The following is a 22,935-nucleotide window of genomic DNA, read 5'->3' on the forward strand; positions in this document are numbered from 1 at the left end:
GATGTCGGGTCAGCTGCCCTGGCAACAGTGCAGAGACCAGAAGCTTCTGGTGCCTCCTCTCCGTAAACTTTTCCACCCCAATTGGTCATCAGAAGAACTTGTACCTAAGTTTGTTTATCTCCTACTCCTTCAATAATGCATTTTCTTTTTGTGTCATGTTGTAAGCTTGAGGGCAGGGATTATCTTTTTTTAGCAATCTGGGAGCCCATTTTGGCTAAAGAGCATAATAAAATTTATTTAAATAAATAAATAGCATCAGCTTCCTTTGGATGCTCTTTCCCATCTGTTTTCAAATTTTCCACTTTCTGGGAACACTTTCCCGCACTAACGTCATTGCTATGGATACCCTATTACCTGTCACGTTGCAGAGGATTCTGGTACATCTTCCAGTCCAGCCTTTCTCAACCTTGGGTCCCTAGATGTTTTGGGGACTACAACTCCCATCAATTCTAGCCAGCATGGCCAGTGATCAGGGATGATAGAAACTGTAGTTCAAGAACATCTGGGGACCCAAGGTTGAGAAAGGTAGTTCTATACAGTAAGTTCATTGCACCAAACCGTTGGCTACAGAAACCAAACCACAAGAACATGTCACACCAAACAATGGTTAAGGAAGTTCAACCCTCTATTCGCTTCTCCTAAGGTTTTTGCTTGTTTGTTTGTTTGTTTGTTTTTTAAGACCGAAAGGCTTAAAAAGGCTTATTGAGGGCCAGGACTATCCCACTACTGGCTTTTGTTAGTGAGTCTATGAGCCTTTCTGGCTAAAGGTATAAATACCTGCAGTGCTTTTTTAGTAAAAAAATGTTTAGGGGTACTCTCATTTTCCTACTTATATTGAAATACTGCCCCTGAATGAGGCCAAACTTAGATTCACAAAATGTTTAGGGGTACCGCTGCATCCCCCCAGAAAAAAAGCACTGCATACCCGCAATAAACAAACTCTGCTTTGACTTGATGTTTGAAATGACAAACCAAGATGCATAAATTAACACACTGTTATCACAGCAACTGGAATGCCCTGGTTTTCCCGTACATTTGGAAGCTCAAACCATGTCTTGGGTTCTAAACTATGGTGAGCACAAACCATGGTTTGGTGGGATATCTGTATTGAGCATCCACTTATGCAGATGAAAGACCAAGCACATTGGGCCCCATGATCATGTCATATGAATTGAGAATGGACCTAAAAACACATTCAACGTTTCTCCTACAGCTCCACATTGCAAGGAAAGATCAGAAGCGATGGTCAAACTGGCTTTGAAGGAAAGATGTCCAGTGAGGAATCCATGACTAGGAACACTGAAATCACCACTCTACCTCACAACTGGTGGTCACTTACCACCTGAATGATTTGTACCAACCAGTAGGTTTGTTCACCATTAGCTACCAATAAAGTAAGCAGAAACCTTAGTATTAAGAAGAGAAGGACATATATTTCATTCTTCCTCTAGGGCAGGACATAATGTGTGATTGGCAGGGAGTGGCGAGAGGGACTGCTAGGCAAAACCATAGATCTGCTGGCCTAGGAGCAAAGGGTCTCCTGTGTCATTAAATGAGACACCTCTCCCAAGGGGAAACAATCAGCTCTGTATAACAACAGGTGGTACCATTTGAGGCAGGATGCTTAATTCACACATCCCAAAAATATGGCATGAGGTAAAGTGGTTAGTCACTCTCAAGGAATATCGACATACCCACCTCATCTCTCCATGGGAACAAAGCAGATTTGTAAACAGCCCTCACTGAGGCCCGGCATAGCTGCTATGGAAACCATCCAAATATTTTATCAGCCCACGCAGGAGACACGAGCCAAAAGCTGACTCATCATTAAATGAATCTGGATCTGCTTGGGTATTTTGCTTGAAACTTGTAGCAGAGGCTCAACTAGGAGAACTAAAGAGCAAGACCTGGGTTCAAATCACTCTATGGCCATGCTCTTACTTTGTAGCCTTGGAACAACTCCATGACCCAATTTTAGGTGCAGTGCTGAGATAAATCAGTGGCTTCCTATCCTGGCTTGTTTTAACTAACTGGCACCCTCTGTTTGGAAGTAGTAGTAGTAGTAATAATAATAATAATAATAATAATAATAATAATAATAATAATAAATTATTTATACCCTGCCCATCTGGCTGAGTTTCCCCAGCCACTCTGGGCGGCTTCCAATCAAGTGTTAAAAACAATACAGCATGACCAAGCAATGACGAATGGTGGTTATTTCAAAGCAGATGTCAAGACCCCGGAGTTCACCACTGACTAGAACCCCAAGTCAGAAGCTATAGTGCTACTGACTGCAGATCCCACAGCACCAGGGCCCCTGAAACTGGACCCCCATGGGCACTTCCCACTAGGCCTGAGCAAACTAGTGCCTCCCACACCACCTTGTCAGTCCAATGCTATAGGCTGAAGGTCATAAGAGTGCAGGATAAGTGCCCAACCTCAGGTCAGAGTGTTAATGTATTTATTATTTAAAGTATTTATATCCACCCAAAAGTCCTAGGATGGAAATATTTGCAGTCCAAACAAAAAATTACAGCTTGACCCTAAGCAAGATTCTAGTTCTCCCAGAAGGAGTGTGCAGCATAGGAGAGATGGGACAGAGGCAGAGGCCCAGAAGGCCTTAGTTCACCACCAACCCTCACGAGGAGTTCTCCATAGCGCTGAGACAACCAGCCTGGTTTGCTGCCTTGCCTCCTGGGCTCGTTTGCAGGACCAGAACATCAGGAAGTGGACAATTCCAATCTCTGCCTCTAGTTACAAATAGCAGGAGCTCCTAAGCAACTGAGCAGAGAAGGACACTTGTGTCTTAGCATCCTCCCTGCCCCAGTGCCTCTCTGTTGCGGACCGTGTGGATACCTGGGTAATAGAGCCCTCCTTCACAGGCCTCGTCATCAGAGAGATGTCAGGCGTGCGCCTCAGCTCCTCCCTGGGAATCTCATGGATTGACCTTCCTGCTTCCTTCACAGTGGCAACAAGGCCTTCATGAACTGCTTTCATTTTCAACGGGGTAAAGCTCTCATGAGGCCTGACCTTGTAGGCCTCGGATAAGTCCCTCGGAGGTGTGCTTTCCCTCTTGAGCTGCTTAGCTTCTCTTCTGAGGTAGTCCTCGGAGGCTTCCACGTAAGATCGAGGTATTCCTGGGGGAACATAACAAAAGACAGAATCCATCAGTGGACTTCCTACAGAAAAGTAACTTCTGCACTTCTCTCTTTTATCCTCCAGATGAAGCACATCACACAATTTTCAACTCAACTAATTCAGTTCATTTGCAAAAAGGGCCGTATTTGAAGACCAGAGGCCAAAGCGCAGCCCTGTGGGCAACAAACGAAATGGAACACTAAACATGCCATGAAAATTTCCAGGCCTAATTTGATAACATAGCCCAAAGACCTGCATCATTACATAGTCTTTTCTAGCTCACAGAACTGACTTGAATCACTCTGCAGGTCAGACTGTGGTGAGGCTGTCATGAGATTGACTCCACCCCAATGCCAAATTTATGCACAGCCCTTTAAAGTGTCTTCACATGACTGGGACCGAGAACAAAGTCCTCTTCCCCTTACTCTCACTAGTTGACATTGTATTTATAGCCTCCTGAGCCTGAAAGCCCCATATTGGCTGACTGCTTTATTATGGGAGGAAGGGGATTCGGGAAACATGCAGGGTGAGTGCAACTCATACCAGCTGAACTCCCCCTTTGTGTCTCCTGAATCCCTTTCCTCCCAGAACTTCCCACAAACTCCCAACAAGTCCCTCATCCTCCTGAAGAGATGATTCAGCTGTCATAGGCAGAAGGCTGGATTTGGCTGACAGACAACCTATACTGCCGGACCCAAAACAGTTGCCAGAAAAGTAAACAACTACTGAATTAGGATTAGAAAAGAGATTATCAGCATGACAGGCTGACAAGTTCTGCACCCAGGTTAGATTTCCACGCTCCCTTTGCTACACATTACCTTGCGTGATAGAGCCCCGGATGTGATGCGGTTCTTTCAAATTGAGGGGACTGTGGCGGTCGGGTGGGATGGCTCGTCCCATTAGACCTAGAGTTGCCCCCCACAAAAGAAGAAACATATTAAGACATTTCAAAATGTGCACTTTTTATGCTCCTCTGTTCCCTCTGAGAACTTCTAGAGTTTCTATAACCAAAAAGCCAGACAGCAGAACTGGAATGAAGGGTCTTCCCTTTATACCTCGTTTCCACTGTGTTTCCTTTTCATTTTAATTGGACTGTAATTTGGAAACTAGCCCAGCTGTCTCCAAACTGGTGCCCTCTTGGTCCTGCTGGCAGGGGCAGATGAAAGTCACATTCCAAAGAATCTAGAAAGCACCTGGCTGGCAAACGTGGAGTTGCAGCTTGTTCCTTTATTACTTTCTGTCTCCTGCCCCCACCCAACCCACTCATTATTAAGCACATGAAAGCACCACAAGCAAATTATGAAGACCTGCACACAGGCACCTTGCTTCTAATTATGAAGAAATGTGGGGGTCCCCTTCACAAAGGTCCCCAGCAGCACAGAGGCCTCGTTCTCGAGGTGCAAGGGAACACGTGTAAATAACTTAGCCATAAGCGCAGGGCCAAAAGTGGGTCCAGTGGTCAAGAAGGCAGTTTCTGCATGTGCTACAGAGGGAAGTGAGGGGGAGATGGGACTTGTCCCCCTGGGAAGGGAGCCCATCTAGGAGAAGGAAAACTCTGATCCTAAACCTTTGCTGCCTTGTGGGCTATCTTCAGGAGAGGAAAAGGCTAATCCTACACAAATCCGGAGGGGAGTCCCTAAGATGGTTGGATGGCGTCTTGTACACCTCTTTCTAGCAACTCCTGCAGCCAAGCTAGCGCCCAACTTCTTGCTCTGCTTTCCTTTGGACCACATCAACAAGGCTTGTCATGTGGGCAGCCCAGAACCTCCAGACACACTGCCCAGGCTTGTGCACCAAGGAGGTCACTTCGGTGCTGCTAGCGCAGCAGTTTGACTTCACCCCTGGAGGCACACTCCATTGTCTCGAGACAGATGGATGCCAACAAGAAGAAGGGCAGGGCACCTGGTGTCCTTCCACCAGTGGCCTAACTAGGACTGGGAAAGACACATTGCCCATGTAATCACATTATTAACATGCATTTCCTTGCATGCATTCAAGGTTTTGATGTATTAAAAAGGTAAAGGTACTCCTGCCCGTATGGGCCAGTCTTGACAGACTCTAGGGTTGTGAGCCCATCTCACTTAAGAGGCCAGGGGCCAGCGCTGTCTGGAGACACTTCCGGGTCACGTAGCCAGCGTGACAAAGCTGCATCTGGCGAGCCAGCGCAGCACACGGAAATGCCGTTATATCACTGCAATTCTTTTATTTGTTTTTATTTTCTATTTCTCTATTCTGCCATGGAACCTAATGGTGAAGGGTGGGCAAGAATGCTTACTAATAAATAAACACAAATCTTGGGACTGCAAATTCCAGCTTACAAAATAAGAGTTAAAAATTTATTGAGATTCTTCAGTCTTTTTGCAAGCTGAAATAAGGAAATAGGTAACCCAGGATCAACAGGGATGTTATATTCAGATCTTATGGATAGCAGATTTCTCTTGAGGGTCAATAAAACATTCCCTTGTTTGATGTGCATGGAGCCTTATTGTGTAGGATGTCCAAATTAACATTCTCCTCCAACCCTTCCCCTTTCGTTCTGAATGGTTGATTTTAGATGAAAGGAAACAAGAGGAATGAAATAAATTCTGAGAGACAGAAAGCAGCACCAGATTAAAGGACACAGATGCATAAAGCTGAATGTTTGGATGGAGTGGTCCGTATGCCGCCATCAGAGAAGGCGGCATCAGCCACCTTTATTGGAAACCTGATACATTGGAGAGAGTACACATGAATGGACAAAGCTGCCTTAAATGGAGACCGGCCACTGGTCCATCTAACCCATACTGTCTACTGTGACTGTCAACAGCACTCCAGGGTCTCAGAGAGGGTTTTCCCAGTCACCTGCTACCCAGTGATCATTTTAACTGGAGATGTAAGTGGCTGAACTTGGGACCTTCTCCACGCAACCTGTGGGCCCTGTCATTACGCCCCTTCCAAAACACGGCAAGGGCAACTGATGACAAGCAATACAAATTTGACTTGACTGTATGCAACATTGGTTGTGAAAGCCCACCTTCGATGCTAGCAGATGGAAGCTCACGCCCAGATAAACCCCGTGATCCTCTCCCTTCCATCATGTCATAGGTCCGTTTGATGCCCATGGCCTCGTGTGGGGCTCCAGAGTTTCTGTTGTTCTCTTTGGGACACTGTGCAACAGCACCACCTGAAGGGGGAGTGGTAAAAGAAAGCAAAATAAGAGATGCATGAACATCCAGGCGAAAGATTGCAAGACTGCGGCTCATGCTTAAGGCAGGACCTTGGCCGAGGGGAGTCTCCGAGGCCTCAGTCCAACATAACTCAACAGCTTTTGTAAACATTCCAATTTGGAGTCAATTCCCGGGAACCAAGTCATGTTTTCCCTCCCAACTTGCAATTCCAAATTTGGTGGCCTTGTGCTTAGATTCACCCCCAAACTTCCCTAGTGCCTGTCTCTAGCCAGCAGAACACTGCAAGTCAAATCCAGGCCTGGCAGAATTTGCCTTCGCCTTTGCTTTCTTCTCTAGAAGTAGCCCTTTGTGAATATAGTGGCCCTCCCTTATTTTCTTTATGGACTCCTTTAAGATCTCCCCAACCCCCGCATACTGCTCATCAGTCTGTGGAGAAAAGACAACTCAGAATCACTCCATATCAACCTGAACGCAAAGGGGGAACCTGCATTTCTCCCCCTCCGCCCCCAAATTTGAACCAACAGATGGGCTACAACGCTCCAAGCTTAAAAAGCTGAAGGACGAAATTTGAGGAGGAAAAATAGCAGAACAAAGGGGGGGGGGACTACAAAGAGAGAGGCCAGTGCCGGGAACATGCTGTGCAGCCAGAGACCAGAATGATAGCAAGACATCTGCTGCGCCTGATATCCAAACCTCATGCAAGGGAATCTTATCTCTGCACAAGTTCCGAACTCTTTGCTTCCCTTCCGTGAGACCAATTCAGACAACCATTCTTATTTATAGAAGTTCAGATTTGCTGCACAGATGGTACTACAGTCTTTATCCATCTTACGAGAGACAACTGGCAGAGACCCAGCAGTGGTAACCCCAAGCAAACCTTGAAAACTACTCTAAAAACTCCTCCCAAGTTGAAAAAGCTGTATAGATTTTTTTCTGCAATAGCTACTGAAAGGGGCCATGTGTTCGCATGTGTGGCATAACAAGAGTGCAGACCATTACACCATAGGAACACTGAAATGAAGGAAGGTGCCCCTGAGTCAGGCCACTGGTCCATCAGAGTGAAGGCTACTCTGAGTTGGGCTGGTACTGAATACCACCCTTTGCTTCCCCTCTCACCCAGCAACCAAACAAGATATGGGTGTGTGGAAGTAAGCTATTTGGGGTCATAAAAATGAAATTTCTGCCCAAGTTGCCAATTCTTCCTGCTTTTAACAGGCTCAAGTCATGCAGTCAGAGTTTAAAGGAGCTGAGTTTTGAAACACGCGGGGTGTGTATGTGCATTTCTACATCCTGTCATCAACAAACATCTGTGCTCCTCTTTTCTCCCTCTGCTCCCGAGCATGTTTATGGGAAAGGGGGGGGGGGCAAAAAGAGAAAGAAAAGGATTCTGTAAACATTTCCCTTCCCCACCGAAGAGCTATTAGCAATAAGAATAACCAATCTTCTGCAATTCAGCTTACAGACACTGTAAGCTTTTGCCTCATTAGAGCTCTTTTCTTGGGAAGTATCACTGTGGCATCAATGTGTTGACAGTGCTCCCCCCTTCCTGTCCACCAGAACTCAATCACAGATTTATTTATTTTTAAGCTTCTCCCTTTCTCAATTCGACACTTCCGTCCTTACAGACTTTGCTAAAATTCCAAAGAGGACTTTCAGATTTCAATGTCTTTCTTTTTAAAAATCCAACTGAGATTTTCTTCCTCTGAAGAGCCAGTGTCCATGTGGCCCAACAGGCTGGTGTTACTCACCCTTGTTTCAGCAAAAACCACCCACCAGGAAAGATGCCTAAACTGTTTTTATCCATGTTGACTCTGCCAAGAGATTTTTGGGTAACTCTTGGCCAAGTCTTTTGTTCAACACTTGCTATCTGGTTGGGGAAAAGTTAAAAGGCAAGAAAGGAAGAGGAACAAAAGATGCCTTATACATGATGCCAAGAATTTCCCTGAAAAGACGGTGATGTATACTTTAAATGCTTATCCACAATTACTTTGCCCTGCTCTTTCCAGGCAGAGGTCTTCACTTTCACGCTCCATGTCTGAGTGGTTGTGGGTTGGGTTTTGGTTTTTTGCCTGAGCTTTCTCCACGAAATCCCGCTCAAAGCTGAATCAGAGCAAATGTCAATTCAGGTTCTCTGTGGATAACTGTTTGCTCCGATTCAGTTTTAAAGAGTTGGTTTTTGCAGGGAAAGCTCTGGAGCAAAAGAAGAAAAAGAAGAAAAATGCTCAGACACAGAGCTTTAAATAGCAGACTGTTCCTGGAAAGAGCAGCTGCCATTATTTATTTTATTATTTATTTAGCCTGTATCCTGCCCTTTTGCCCCAAAGGAACCCTGGGTAACAGGGTCTCCACCCCTGGATTGGTAGCTTTAAGTACACACACAAACAATGGTGCCACCTTGCAGGAAATGCTGCACAGACTTTGCTAGGAATCCCAAAGTACAGCTGGGGTGACAGTGGCCAGATCGACACTCACAATCCACATGCATGAAGTCCACAGCAGAAAAGCTAAGGCCCAGCTGCACAGCCTGGGAACCATTTTGGACTCACAGCTGCCCATGGAGGCGCAGGTCAATTCTGTGTCCAGGGCAGCTGTTTATCAGCTCCATCTGGTACACAGAGACCCTACCTGTCTGCAGACTGTTTCTGTTGGAAGCTGTCCAGAGTGGCTGGGGAAACCCAGCCAGATGGGCGGGGTATAAATAATAAATTATTATTATAATATTATTAGGACCCTTGACAATCCTCTTCTCCAGGTGAGGATACGAGCCCAGAACAAAGGTCTAAAAGCCGACCCTTCTCCTTTGGCAGCCAACATGGCAGTGCTGTTCACATGGCCCGGCTTTAGCTCTGCAGCCACGACAAGTGGAGGCAGATGGGAAAAATGTTACTGGGAAAGGAAGCCATCCATTTGGCGTGATGTGTAACCTGTAGGCATGGTGCAGCTGCTGATTTGTGAGAGAGATGCAGAAGGGCATATGGGGCAACACAGATTGGGATCTGGCTCTTACCTCTCAACTGTGCTCAGCACAAAAAGCGATGCAGTCCATTAAAACAGATATTCATGAAATCACAGTTGCATCTTGCCATGCTTCCAGGTCAGGCAAGGCATTTGACATCACACACCATTGCCAATCTGCATATTCTGCAGCCCTAGCACTCGCACTGTTGGGCCCAAAATATGGCCTGCAAGGTTTATCCCATTCATCGAGTATTCTGCCAACTGGGGCAAATCAAGAAGCAGCCCACTCTCTCAGCCTAACCTGCCAAATATTGGCTGACTGCCCTGGCTTCACTCTGACCAGAACTATACTTGCCTCTGGCTCTTGTAAATGTCTTCCATTAGGCATGACCTTACAAGGCCTGTCAGCAGGATTATAGGGAAGCAGGCAATCCTGCTATGCCTGGTCACCACAGGACCGTTCTCTCTACCTTTTGCAGCTTAATGGAAGCATGAGAAACAAGCGGGCAGGAGAGGTTCCCGTGGCCCATCTGGGCCCGTACTGCAGCCTGCTAGGTGAGGCTTGATTAATTCCCTCTGCTGCTTCTGACCTGCTGGGCTCCTTTGTGGTCTGCTTCAAAATTCAGTCAAAGAGGAAAGAGGCAGGAAATGCACACGCTCAAATGACTGCTAAGCTTTCTGAAAACAAAGCCATGTAGGCACACTAGGCCCCAAAGGTTTCTTTCCCGTGCTTGGAAGGGGCTTCTCTGTGATGGGTATGTCAATAGGTTCTCCAAAAAATCACATTGTTCTGATTCAGACATAACACTAAACCACAGCAAGAGCCTTATGAGCAGATTGGAAACAATCTCTCCCTGGTTTAAATGAAATACAGTCTGTTGATATGTCTGGACTGTGAAATGTGGTTAGTCTCTAAACCATGGTGTATTGAAATAAGTTGGGACTGGAAACCATGGTTTGATCTTGGCTTGTTTGAATAAACAATACTTTAAAAAACGCCAGAGTTTGTCTTTGCCAGATATACTGACAAACCAAAGTTATAATTTTAACTGGAAGCAGAAACTTCCAATCTCCTCTTATAGCACTAGTTGAGGGAGAAGGGAGGGTTTGAGCAAGAAACTCAAGCACACCTTAGTGTTATGTCTGAGCTGGGCTAATATTACTAACCCCTTTGCCACTCCTATATAACATATCCTGCCTCATTTTCAAGGGATGCTACTGGCTCCGTCATGCAAAGCCTTCTCTCACAAGTGCTGCCAGAGAGGAATTTTGACTCACCATCGTAGGTCAGGACATGTCCCTTCTTCCCCTCGTAAATGACGTGTCCCTTGGGCAAGGCGTCCTCTCTCACTTTCTCCGCTCTGCTGGGGCTGTCTTCTCCGATTATCCTGGTAATGGTTCCTTTGTACAGCACTTCGGCTGGGGTACCCTTGGAAAGAGACCAAGATCCATATTTAACAGTGTCATAAACAATTAAGGCAGAAGCAGAGTGGGAATGTGAGCGCGCGCGCGTGCACACGTGCACACACACACACACAGATGAACACACTGTTCCAACAGACAAGCTGGACAAAGGGGAGAAAGACAAGCAAACTCCATCCTGCAATGCCACTTGCTGTCACAACCAACAGATATGTACAGCTTAATTATTGATGGGCACAATAACTGTGGCCTGAGTTTTGTCCAGGACAGTGGGGGGTAGGGGGGGTGGCGAAGGTTAAGTGTTTCATCTTAGGTTGCTGGGAAGAGATGAGGTGAGAGGAAGATGGAAATGACAGGCACCACAATTCAAGAAGATGGTGCGAGCCTGAGACCTGGTACGGCAGATTTTCTGTATGTGAAGCTGAAATGGATGCCAACACCCACGCACACCCACACCTCTCCAGGTTTCTTTGATTTCTTCCTTCTCCCTGCACTGACCCTGAACCTCTGTATTGTAGAAAGGGACCAGTTGGGATTTACGCCTTTGTGCATTTCAAAAATCAGCTTCTATTAGTCATAGTTGGGACACACCTTTGAATGTGTGGAAGCAAATGCCTCTTAAAAGAGGAATCTGCTGTGTGCTAAGTCAGGTCATTGGCCTAGCTCCTCCAGTCGTTCTCAAGCTGGTGCCATCCAGATACTTTGGACTACAAATCTCATCAGCTGCAGCCACCTTCCCAGTCTGGGTGCCTGAGAGCCTCTTGTCTGAGTTGCTGAGAGTAAAATCTGGGCCACGGGGTATGCACTGAGTTCTGGTCCTACCCACCGCCACCCACAATTTGCACAGGAGTAGAGGAGTTGTGCTTAGAGGAAGCTCTCTGGAGGCCCACCTTCCCTAGCAATTATTGATTTGGGGAAAGGAATAAAAGGACCATAGAATTGTAGAGCTGGCCCAAGGGGGGCACAGGTGAAAAACACATAAATGGGGGGCAACGGCACGAGACTAGGGGGCCACAGTGGGAAGTGAGAAGTGAAGAAAACACAGAAGAACAGAGTAGAGTGAAGAGAAAGTGACCATGCTTTCCAGTGGATGGAGCACCCATGCGCACTTTGCAGCAACGTCCCTTCCTCTTCCTTCTCCCTCCCATTTTCGCACTCCATGCTGCCTGCATCTCCTTTGTCACGGGCAAGGTGCGTGGGTGAAGCAGGGTTACTGGGGGGGGCTGTTTCTTTGTGCAAGTATTACTGTGAAAGGAGGTGATCTGTGGGTATCCCTCACAGCAATATAACCGGATATAAAGAAGCCTTTTTTCTTGTCACCAAGCACAAGGGTCGCATTGATTGAGAAATCAATTTTGATGTAATTGTATTTTGCATACATTATAAAAATTATAAATAAAACATGTTCTATTTACAAACAAAACATTTCTACCGGTAGGACAGGGGGCCACAGGAAGGAAACAAGGTCAAAAAGGGGTCACGGTTGGAAAAAGGTTAAGAAACACTGATCTAGTCCAGCCCCCCTGCAATGCAGGAATCTTTTGCCCAGTGTGGGGCTCAAACCCATGAGATTAAGTCTCATGATCTACCGATGTATTCTAGAAAAATATTTGTTTGTTTATTTAAAAGCATTTCTATATTGCTTAATATCTCTAATGAGTGCATAGTCTAAAATACAAACAGTATATAATTAAAACAGAACCACAACCTAAAACCAGTAGCACAGCAATATAAAAACTCATAAAACCATATAGAAATGAATAAAGCAGAAATCATAAGACTCAATCATGTAAAAACAGGGTTGAATCTTATGGCTCAAGTTGTCTAAAGATACTTGTGGCTGTTGCAGAAGGAAGGACATTCCACAAAGACACCCCTTGCTTCCTTATTCACAATCCCAGGCACAGATTTGAGATCACACCTTGCCCTCTTCGGGCATCAAATCTAGGTAAGTGAAGAGTACCAGAATGCATTCTTATGTATAAGTGGCTTTTGGGGGGGGGGCAGCAGCTAGGCCGCGTATTTTAATCCTACCCCTCCTTGATTCAGGAAGACATATCAGGTGAGCGGATTGCTGAGCTACCGGGATGATTGCTTGGAGAACATGTTTGTCTTTACAAGGAACTGATGGCTCCAGGGGGTAAGGCTAAAGGAATGGAGACTGGAAAGAGATGAACAATGCCCAGCCAGGACTCAAGACACAGAACCAGAAAGAAGCAATCAAGAATATCTTAACACATCGCTGAAGGTTGCTCTGAGAGCTTCCCTGTTCAGTGTAAATGGAGTGTGCTGTTCCTAGGCAAGAGGCACAACGGCGCTGTTTTCAGTACCTCGCCTGTTAGCCCAGCTTGACTGAAAACATTTGGTGGCAGCTTTCTACACCTTCAGCTGAACCTCCCCTTTCCAGCAGATGTGCTCAGAGGGGATTTGAAAAGAGAGGGGTGGCAGGTGGCTGTGGAGAACACAACTCGCCTTTAAGCATCTGCATTCTGCACATGCGGCTTATGAATGGGTACTATTGGCTGTCGCAGCCAAGCAACAAGAAACCATGATTAGCCCTGGAGGATGTTGGGTGGGTGGGTGGGTGTGCACACACACAACACTGTGCGCAAGAGGGCACTGCCAATCTAAAGTCCTTCTGTGTAGGAAACAGTGTGCAAATGTACATAAATCACCATGTGTATTAAGTGCCTAACACAAAGCCTTTCATTACATGGACATGTGATGTATATGTATCGGGAAGTTGGAAGCACAATGGGGGCTTCATTTCACCCAACAAAATATACATGTGCCTGCAAAATAAGCACAGAAAATGTTCAGTGAAGGAATTCTGTTGCATTAAGGTGCTGTAGCAAAGCATTAAGTGCTGTAGAAAAGATTAGCAACCACCTTCAACTCCAACTTGAGACGCACAATAATTTGCTACTCCCCCCCCCTCCCAGCAGCTGAAGTAGCAGGGAGAAAGATAATGGAGGGGGGAGCTACCAAGAGAGGGAGAGAATGACAGAAAGAGACAGAGAGAGGACTGGAAGGCATCCCAAGCTGAGCAGAACTGTTGAAGACTGCCTCAAGGCAGGGAGCCAGCTGAGTCGCTTAGCCAAACCAGCATTGTGAATGTCAGCGCCTTGCAAGTGACGTCTAAGCACCCATTAATGGATCAGTTCTGAGCCCCAGATCCACCCCCCACCCCCCGCACACACACTCCTGCAAAGGCAGAGTTGTTCTACATGGGACAGAAATCCTCCATCCTTGGTCAGCACATTGAGTTTGAGGAAGTAAGATAGGATCAATAGCATTTAAACCTGAATGCAAATCTTAATGGTTGGGGTGTGACATTGGCAATTTAAGAACCAGTAGGTGTGAATGATTAATGTGGGTGGCGCTGTGGGTTAAACCACAGAGCCTAGGACTTGCTGATCAGAAGCTCGGTGGTTCGAATCCCCACGACGGGGTGAGCTCCCGTTACTCGGTCCCTACTCCTGCCCACCTAGCAGTTCGAAAGCACGTCAAAGTGCAAGTAGATAAATAGGTACCACTCTGGCGGGAAGGTAAACAGCGTTTCCATGCGCTGCTCTAGTTCACCAGAAGTGGCTTAGTCATGCTGGTCACATGACCTGGAAAAACTGCCTGCGGACAAATGCGGCTCTCCTGGCCAGTAAAGCAAGAAGATGAGCGCCGCAACTCCAGAGTTGTTTGCAACTGGACCTAACAGTCAGGGGTCCTTTACCTTTTAGGTGTGAATGATTAAGGGGTTAAAGCACTTCAAGTGCTATAGTTTTGAGCTGATGCGCAGTTTTCAGTATTTTTTAAAACCAGCATTAGACTAAAAGGAAGCCAACCTCAGCCATTATTATTTGCCTCTGCCGTCTTCTGCAACCCAGTGCCCTCCGCTTGTTTTGGGCAGCAGCTTCACCCCTGCTAGCAAGCACATCAGAAGAGCCGAGGGACACCTGGTTGGAGGAGGCGGAGCAAGTGCAGTTCTGGATCTCCCAGTGACAGGCCTTCTAGCAGCAGCTGAGCTCTTATTTATCCTTCCCAGATAAGGAGCCCAAAGTGAGGGCAGAGGAATCCAGAATGTTTATAAAGCAGCTTTATAGATCTGAACACCAGCCAGTGAAAAATCTCTAAGGGAAACGGATTCTCTCTGCTCAGTTTCCAGATAAAGCAATAACTCAGCAGCCCAAAGTGATCACCCACTTGGCAGGGATTCTGCTGCTGGAGATGACAGATGGGAGTCGGAACTCGCTGGTGTGTGTGTGTGTGTGTCCCCGAGGGACAACGCCTGGAAGAAGACCCAACCCATCTGGCAGCCCACTCTGTTTCCCTTGACTACTAAATGATACACTGATTTGGGGAGAGGGGTTTTAGGAGCCGCCAAGCCTTTACCCACATTAGTGGCAGACCAAAGCCAGAGAGCCGTAAAAGAATGGCTCCTTGCCCGCCTTGTTCCTTTCGCATTTCCTCACAGAGCCTCGTCTACTTCTCAGGCTAACAAGGCAGGGGCGGACCCGGGAGTAGGTGGGGGCCTGTTACACACATTGTTCTCTTTCTGTGCCAATTCAGAATGTCAGTATTTCAATAAATCAGAGAGGGAGGGCAGAGCCTGGTACAAGCAACTGGTTATCATTTGTGCTGCTCAAGTTGTACCTCTCCAGAACATAAATGAAACTTTATAAGGAATAATAAAAACAAGACCCAGGTCCACTTCAGTAAGTCACTGTGAGGTTTATAATTGCAACATGAGAAAAAATATATATTTACACATGCACTTCCAAGGAATAACAATTCCTAGAATATCAATATTGCTAGTAGAAATTATGCAATAAAAACTGAAATAAATTATTTTATCAACTTGTAAACTGCCTTGGGTGTTTCAGATGGAGAAAGGTGGGAGAGATTTATTTATTTTAGTCATTTACATGCCACCCAACAAAATAAGTTCAAGGGGCAGTTTATAACAGGATTGTAGTTTGTCCTACTTAGGACACAACCTGCTAACATTCCTTTTCATGAAGACGCTCCAAAGAATGGAACTTCATCCTATGCCTAATCCAAGCATCTGGTTTTGGCCACAAATAGATGCATTTACCCTCCGACGGCACGAGAGAAGCAGAATTTCCAGCCAAGAAAGCATCGCTCCTAAGCTTATGAGGCAAGAGTGCACCAAGTTAAATGTTGCAGTTAGAACGATTGTGGGATGCTCCTCTTGACACATCCACCTCCCTGCCCTGTGCCCTTCAGCAAGGTTGGTGCACTCTGTTCTATCAGGCTTCTCAAGCCTTTTCACATTGAGTTGGACTGGATGACCCTCAGGCTCACTTCCAACTCTAGAATTCTACGGTCTTCCATCTGTCAGCAAACTCCCATGTGTTGTTCAGCCTTGACCTAGGCCCCTTGGGCTCCACAGCCTCTCTGCACAAATGGAGAAATGCACTCAAGTACACAGGTCTCCCACATGGCAGGGGAAGGTGGACAAGCGCTTTCTCAGGGAAGCTTGCCTCCTGAGGAAGTTCCAACCCAATTTTCACTGACCCCTGGAAGCAGAGAAGAGACCTACGTGTGTGATGGATCCTCGATACGTGATGGGAGACTCCGATGGCGGCCGTGGGCTTGGCGTGCCTTTCGTGATGCTGCCTCCCGACAACGAGCCCAGGGATGTTCCTGCAGGATACAACCATGTCAAAAATGCTGCCAGCCCAGGCACTGCAAATGAAGGCACTGGCGGATAGGGTGGTGCTTTTAGACAGGGAAACTTTTTTTCAGTTTTTTCTAAGGACCGCATCAGCACCCGGGCAACCTCCTGAGGGCCACATGCCAGCAGTGGGCGTGGCCAGAAGTAAAAAGGGGCAGGGCAATGGGTGTAAATTTCTGGTTTCTACACACCCTTCTCTGCTCTCCCGTTCAGGCAGCCAAGACTTCAAGGGCCCATTCTAGACAGGCGAATACACTCAGGGGAATGAAGCAGAAGCAGTTGGGGGGGGGGCCTGGAGAGGACAGAGGCCTGGGGAGCTGCAACTGGCCCCCATGCCTGAGAGCCCCCGGCCCCACCCCTGCTTTTAACATTTGCCAGTTTCTAGGGCGCTTCGGGCCACTTGGGGGGTCAGGTGACATTTAGGAAGAAACAATTTAGCTATGGACGTTTCCCTGTTTGAACTCCTCTGATGCACGCAGGCAAGGCCACTCTTGGTCCAGTATGCCAGACAAAAACAGCGTCCAACCGGCCGTATAAGCCATGCAAACAGCTCCTTGGAGCAGCAAGGTTTTCAGGGACACTGAAGAAACATTGGGAAGGACTTCAGCTCAGCGGGGAAGTATCTATCTGCTTTGCATGCCGAAGGGTCCCCAGTTCACCCCCAGCATCTCCAGGCAGGCAGGGCAGAATAAAACCAGCAGCTCTCCTGAAATCCTGGAGAGCTGCTGGTTTTATTTTCTGTATTTTTATGTTGTGAACCACTCTGGGATCTTTGGATGAAAGCTGGTATACAAATAATAGCAATAATAATGATGATGATGATGATGATGATGTTCTGATTCAGCATAAGGCGGCCTCCTATGTTTCCAAGAATCCTGTGCAACGCCATCAAAAATGCTGGGATGCAACTCTCAAGACTGTACATGGCAGCTTCAGAGAGGGACGCTGCAAGTGACCCCCCGCCCAGGGAATAAGAACCTCAGGCGGCACAGTGCCACTGCCTCACCCCGAAGGACGGAGTTCTCCTGCGACGTCTGCACGACTAAGCTTTCTGGTTGGCCAGCCTGGCTCCGCGGAGAGAGCTGCTCCTGCTTCACTCCAGGGAAAGGCACTAGAAAACATTAACATATCATGCAGCCATGTTACAGTGCCAGAACAGGAGTGGACTGGGGGTGGGGGCAGCTGTCAGGCTGCTTCCTGCCGTAATTTTTCAATATTCATTAACTGTGAAGTCTCTCTTCCAGCTGCCAGCTGTGGCTCTGGTGCCGACATCTGCATGCCCCACCCCTGCAGTCCAACAGAATGGGGAATGTTATGGCGTCTTACCCAGCTTCTTGGGGTCCACAGTCAGAGGAAGGCCCATGCCGATGGAGCCAATGGGGACTTTTGCATGCTCGGAGCTGAATGGAGTGTGGAGCTGGATAGGCACCCCCTGAAAGGCACATCAAAGGGTGTTGTTACAGGGGAACAAGAGCGACAGGTGCAAGTACCAAAGTAGCTCTGCTGTCACACCTTCTGAAATAAGTCATTACTGCTGCAGTTTGATATTTCATTCATGGAAAGAGGGTGCTAGGTTCTGCATAGAGGCAATGGAGGACTGATGGGACAAGGATTGAGGGCAAGGATAAAGCTGGATAACACCAACCACATGAAACAGTCCAGGCAGCCTTTAGTTTATACTACTGTTTGCACAAGCATTTTCCCACAGTCACCTGGAAACTGATTATGGGTTTTGGTGGACCATTTAGGGCTTATTCACACTTACCTTTCCTCCACTCTTTGCAGGCACAGTCCATAATACAAAGCTACAGGTCAATGAGCCTTTTTTTTGCTCTGGAGTTTTTCCCATTAAAACTTGCTCTTTAAAGCTCATTTGGAGGAAACAACCATGGAAAACCCAAACTGATGTTTGTTCCGATTCAGCTTTAAAGAATGGATTTTTGTGGGGAACCCTTGGTGCAAAAAACCCAAAACAGAATAAAAACTCTTGGACATGGAGCATTAAAAGCACAGACCTCTGCCTGGGAAAAATGGGAAATGTTATTGCATTCTGCAGGATTCAAATTGCAGTACAATAAAATGCAATCTAAACAATAAAAGAAGTAGAAAACACACAGTTAAAGATCAATGAGAATGTTTAATGCAATGAATGCGCTGCTTGTTTTCAGTCACAAATTGACAGACACACTGCAGACCTCCTAACGGAACCTCATGGACAACTGTTGGTCTAGGAAGCACAATGTGGAGGCTTGACAACCATATGTCAGGAGTGCTCTGATGGTGTTTCCTGCTTGGCAGGGGGTTGGACTCGATGGCCCTTGTGGTCTCTTCCAACTCTATGATTCTACTTTTAATCCATATTCCTAAATGCAACCAAGGATGTAAATACATGGCAACAATGTCTGTCCTGATTCGTGCTAGCCTCCCTTGGTCTCTCCCTCTTTCCCATCCCTGTTGCTTTCCTCACTGTCTGTTTCAGACTGGAAGCTGCTTGGGGGCAGGGACCTGTCTAATTTTTGCCTATGAAGTTCTGCAAGGTGCTGTTAATACACAGATGACATTTAGTCTCTTACACCACTACCCCTCCCCTGCTGATACTCTTTGTCTGGGAGAATCTATAAAGATCAGAGCTGCCATGAAAGGACCTGCCTAGCAAAAGGAATGTCTTCCACATGCCCTGACACCTGAGCCTTTACCTGGGAAATAGAGCCAAGGGGCCTTTCAAGAACAGAAGGATGCTTGGTAGAGATGAGAGGGGGAGGGTTGGAGATGGCGGACAATCTCTGGAAGCCCGTCCGAGAACCTTCATGCATGTTTAAGGAGATTGAGTGACCTGCATACAAAAATAAATAAATAAAAAAGCAAGGAAAAAAGCAAGAGGCATTTATAATTTCGAATTTTATTTTTAAAGAAAGACTGCTTCACTTGTCTCAAGCTTTCAGTTGTGTGTGTGTGGGGGGGTGTCTGTATGTGTGATAAGACTAGCTCAGCTGGTTAGAGTGTGGTGCTGATAACGCCAAGGTTGCAGGTTTGATCCCCTTAAGGGGCAACTGCAGTGAGAGTCATTGTAGACAATACTGTACTAGACAGATTAATGGTCTGACTTGGTACAAGGCAGCTTCCCAAGTTCCTAGTGCTGCCGCCATGGGGCCTCGTGCCTACGAGCACTGAGTTTCCAAGAACGGTGGGACAGAATGTCTCTCATGGAAAGCTCATAAGCAACAGATTATGAAAACTGCTTTCCAAGGGGGCTCATGGTGGCAACTGCTACCTGCATCAGGTTGTTCACACCAGCAAAGCAAGCCCACTTCAGAGTGCAAGGACTCAAGGACCCCTCTCCCCATATGAACCAACCTGGACCCTGCAATCAACATCTGAGGCTCTTCTTTGTGTGCCTCCTCTGCAAGAGGACCAGAGGATGACAACATGAGAACAAGCCTTTTCTGTGGTGGCTCACCGCTTGTGGAATGCTCTCCCCAGGGAGGCTCACTTGGTACCTTAGGTGTCAGGCAAAAAACATTCCTCTTCTCCCAGGCCTTTGGCTAACTAAATAATCTATGACTTTTAAACTGCATGTGTGGGGGGGGGTGTTATTATTTTGTTTGTTGTTATGGTATAAATGTTTGTGTTTTTATAAAGTGTCCTGTGATCCTTGGATCACAGCAATAACCCAATACCCTTTTAAATGTTCTGTGGGAGGAGGTTATTGGTTTTTATTCTTGCTTTTATTATGTCTTTCTTTATCTTGTGTTTTTATGGTGTGAACTGCCCTGAGATCTATGGATGAAGGGCAGTACATGTCAGTACATGTCAGGAACGAGCCAACAATAAATCACACAGAGTAAGTGAAGTTAACTCTCTGTTAGAAGAAATCAGGATGCGCTCAGAGCTGTCAGGCCTAATGAGCACAGCAATTCTTCTCTGGTAGGTCTTGCCCCTATGAAGCACTTGTGGAGACTGAAGGTCCCTGCCTTCCCACAGCTGCCTAAGTTTCCTCATCTCCAGGGTTTTCCCAAGCAATCTGAGACTGGGCCTGCATGTCTGCCTTTGCTCCTCCTGCTTCATGCCTCTCTGTTGCAGCAGGAGGGGAAGAAACCTGTGCATCCTCACCAGCCTGACTCCCTCATCCCACTGTCCTGTTTCAGCTTCTGCCTCTGATTCTTGGCTGCTCTCTGACACAGACCCTCCCAGCTCCCTAAGCTTCCAACACCTCTCTCCCGCCCCCCTGCCACAGTCTTCTCCCTCTTCTCCCTGTGACCACTCACTTCCTCTGCATCCAGCCAGTACATGATAGTATACAAATTTAACAACAACGCAACGCAAACCTGATTGAACCTCTCTCACCTGGAGGATTATACTGAAACACGTGAGGCTCAGTGTGTGGAGAGGTTCGGATCAGATCCCTTGAACCTTGGTAGGGAAGCACCGGAGGCCAGCAGGTTGTGATGGAGGGCTCTCCAACCAGCTTTGGCCCCTCCGGGAGGGAGGTGAAATGCACTGGTTTCTCTACGAGAGAAAACAAAGGGACAGCAAATCATCAGTCAGAAAGGAACCCCAAGTAGACAAAACACTGGGTTTGGCTGCAGGACATCCATATGCAAATCCCCATTCAGCCATGATGCTCATTGAGTGACCCTGTGCGGACAATCAGAGGCGCTCTCTCTCTCTCTCTCTCTTTCACACACACACACACACACACACACACACACATTGGTCAAGTGATCGCTGCAAAATCAAGCAACAACTTCCAGGCGCAGATGGGCCACTGCATATGTAGCAGCAAAGAGAGAGCCGTTCGTATTGCTATCCTGCATTGCTTGAAACACAGTGCTTTGCAGTGGGACCTGAGCATATATGCAGCTATCAGTCACAATTCAAAGAAATCAAGTTTCACACAAGTACATATGAACTGCGGCTAATTATTCTCTCTCAATCTAACTAATCTTGTAAAACCTTTGTGGGATGATCTGAAGAGTTTTGCGTTACGAAAAGCTCAGTGGGGGTGGGGAGAATAACAACAATAAGCAACTCTCGTATGCTACAATCCGAAGGACACCTTGCGGAGGAAGAGCAGGTAGGAGCAGGGTCTTATCTTCTGGTGGCAACCAATCTCTGGTGTACCCTCATCAGAAACTTTATTTATTTATTTGAGTAATTTATACCTTGTCCCTATTTAAGCCAAAGGGGCTCTCAAAGCAGTTTACAAAAAGACAAACAAACCCGAACTAGTTGCAAAACTAACTTGTTCAGTTCAGAGTTCAGTTCAAGTTCATGCAAATTATTCTCCCCCCCCCCCCAGCATTCAGAATGTTAAAAGCTACTGTGCTGAAGTATACAATGTACTTAAGAAGGCTAAGAGTACATCAAAGCACACACACAGAGTGGAAGTTTAATTTATTTTCTCCAACAATTACGATTCTTAGCCTTAAAAGCCCAAAGACGCTAAAGACCAAAAAGCACATTTAAGAGAATGAAGACAAATGAGAAACTGTTCAAAGTTCTACCCCAAACCAAACTTAATTCACATTCAGTTTGCCTGGCGATTATGGAAACTACTCTCGGGTGCAGCTTGGATGTTTTTGAACTAATTCCGTGAACTTCATTAAACTGAACCTGTTCCTTCCAAGCACTGTGTAAGGGGGGGGGGGCAGAGGACATGGGACCCAGCTCTTGGGCTCCAGCGCCCTCCAGCCAGCATGGCCAAGTCAGGGGTGCTAGGAGCTGCGAGTCCAACAACATCTGGAGTCAGCAGCTTCTTGTTCCCTCTGCAAGGGCTGCTTCCTCAGGCCTCTGCCCACCACAGAGACAAGGACCTCAAGACAGCATGGCGGGGCTGAACATGGTTCTCCTGTCAGGAATGTACTCCTCCTACATACACAGTACACAACTGCTTAAGAATAGGCCTCGTTAAACGTTACCCAAAGCTGATTCTATCTGCTGCTCTGCTTTTAAATATGTTGCCTTTATTTGTTGTATTCTGGATTTATTTGTCTCTGCTGTTACGGCTAGCCCACCCTGATGGGTGTTTGCACTTAAGCAGGGACTATAAACCGTTGAGTTAAAAATAAACGAAGTTGCTTTTTCCCAAGTCAGAACATTGTGCCATCTAGCTCACTCTTGCCTACACTGGGGTTTGTGGGGACCTTTTTCGACTCGATGGTCACATTCCCTTGTCATCGCCGGGGTGGGGGGCATATGCCAATGGCAGACATGGGCAGAGCAACAGACGTGACTTTTCCCTTTGTGCAGCAGGCCTCATTCCAGCCGTGGAGCCTCTCCATCCTCTCTCCAGGCAAGCAAAAGGCATTGCCACAGAAGAACACACTCCAGCCAGGCAAGAAGATTGCAAGGAGGGTGAAGAGCAGAGCAGTGTGAGGCATGGCCTGGGGAGAAGGGGAACGGCTTGGGGAGAGGATGCGGGGCCAGAGAGAAGCCCGAGGAGCTGCACTTGGCCCCCCACCCCAGCCTGCCTGGCCTAGAGAGTTTCAGGCCAGCGTCCCTCCCAGACCTACCTGGAGATGCCAGGGATTGAAACTGGGACCTTCTGCATGCAAAACA

At 47.0% G+C, this 22,935-nt stretch overlaps 1 protein-coding gene across 22 annotated transcripts in view; it reads right to left on the reverse strand.

Moving 5' to 3' along the window:
* Window positions 1–22,935, reverse strand: part of NCOR2 (nuclear receptor corepressor 2) — a 359,962-nt gene that overhangs the window by 38,628 nt on the left and 298,399 nt on the right. For 21 of the 22 annotated variants that reach the window (XM_081841565.1, XM_081841560.1, XM_081841545.1 and 18 more), the window contains 9 exons: window positions 20,722–20,883; window positions 19,074–19,210; window positions 17,704–17,809; window positions 17,384–17,488; window positions 16,243–16,346; window positions 10,542–10,692; window positions 6,152–6,301; window positions 3,957–4,043; window positions 2,857–3,137 (listed from right to left, as the gene is read on the reverse strand). In XM_081841565.1, the coding sequence (XP_081697691.1) occupies window positions 2,857–3,137; window positions 3,957–4,043; window positions 6,152–6,301; window positions 10,542–10,692; window positions 16,243–16,346; window positions 17,384–17,488; window positions 17,704–17,809; window positions 19,074–19,210; window positions 20,722–20,883 (1,283 nt within the window). The remainder of the gene's footprint in view (window positions 1–2,856; window positions 3,138–3,956; window positions 4,044–6,151; window positions 6,302–10,541; window positions 10,693–16,242; window positions 16,347–17,383; window positions 17,489–17,703; window positions 17,810–19,073; window positions 19,211–20,721; window positions 20,884–22,935) is intronic. The other variant, XM_081841551.1, reaches the window with a different exon arrangement.

The sequence above is a fragment of the Podarcis erhardii genome (genome assembly GCF_964252035.2).
Source record: "Podarcis erhardii genome assembly, chromosome: 15".
NCBI lineage: Eukaryota > Metazoa > Chordata > Lepidosauria > Squamata > Lacertidae > Podarcis > Podarcis erhardii.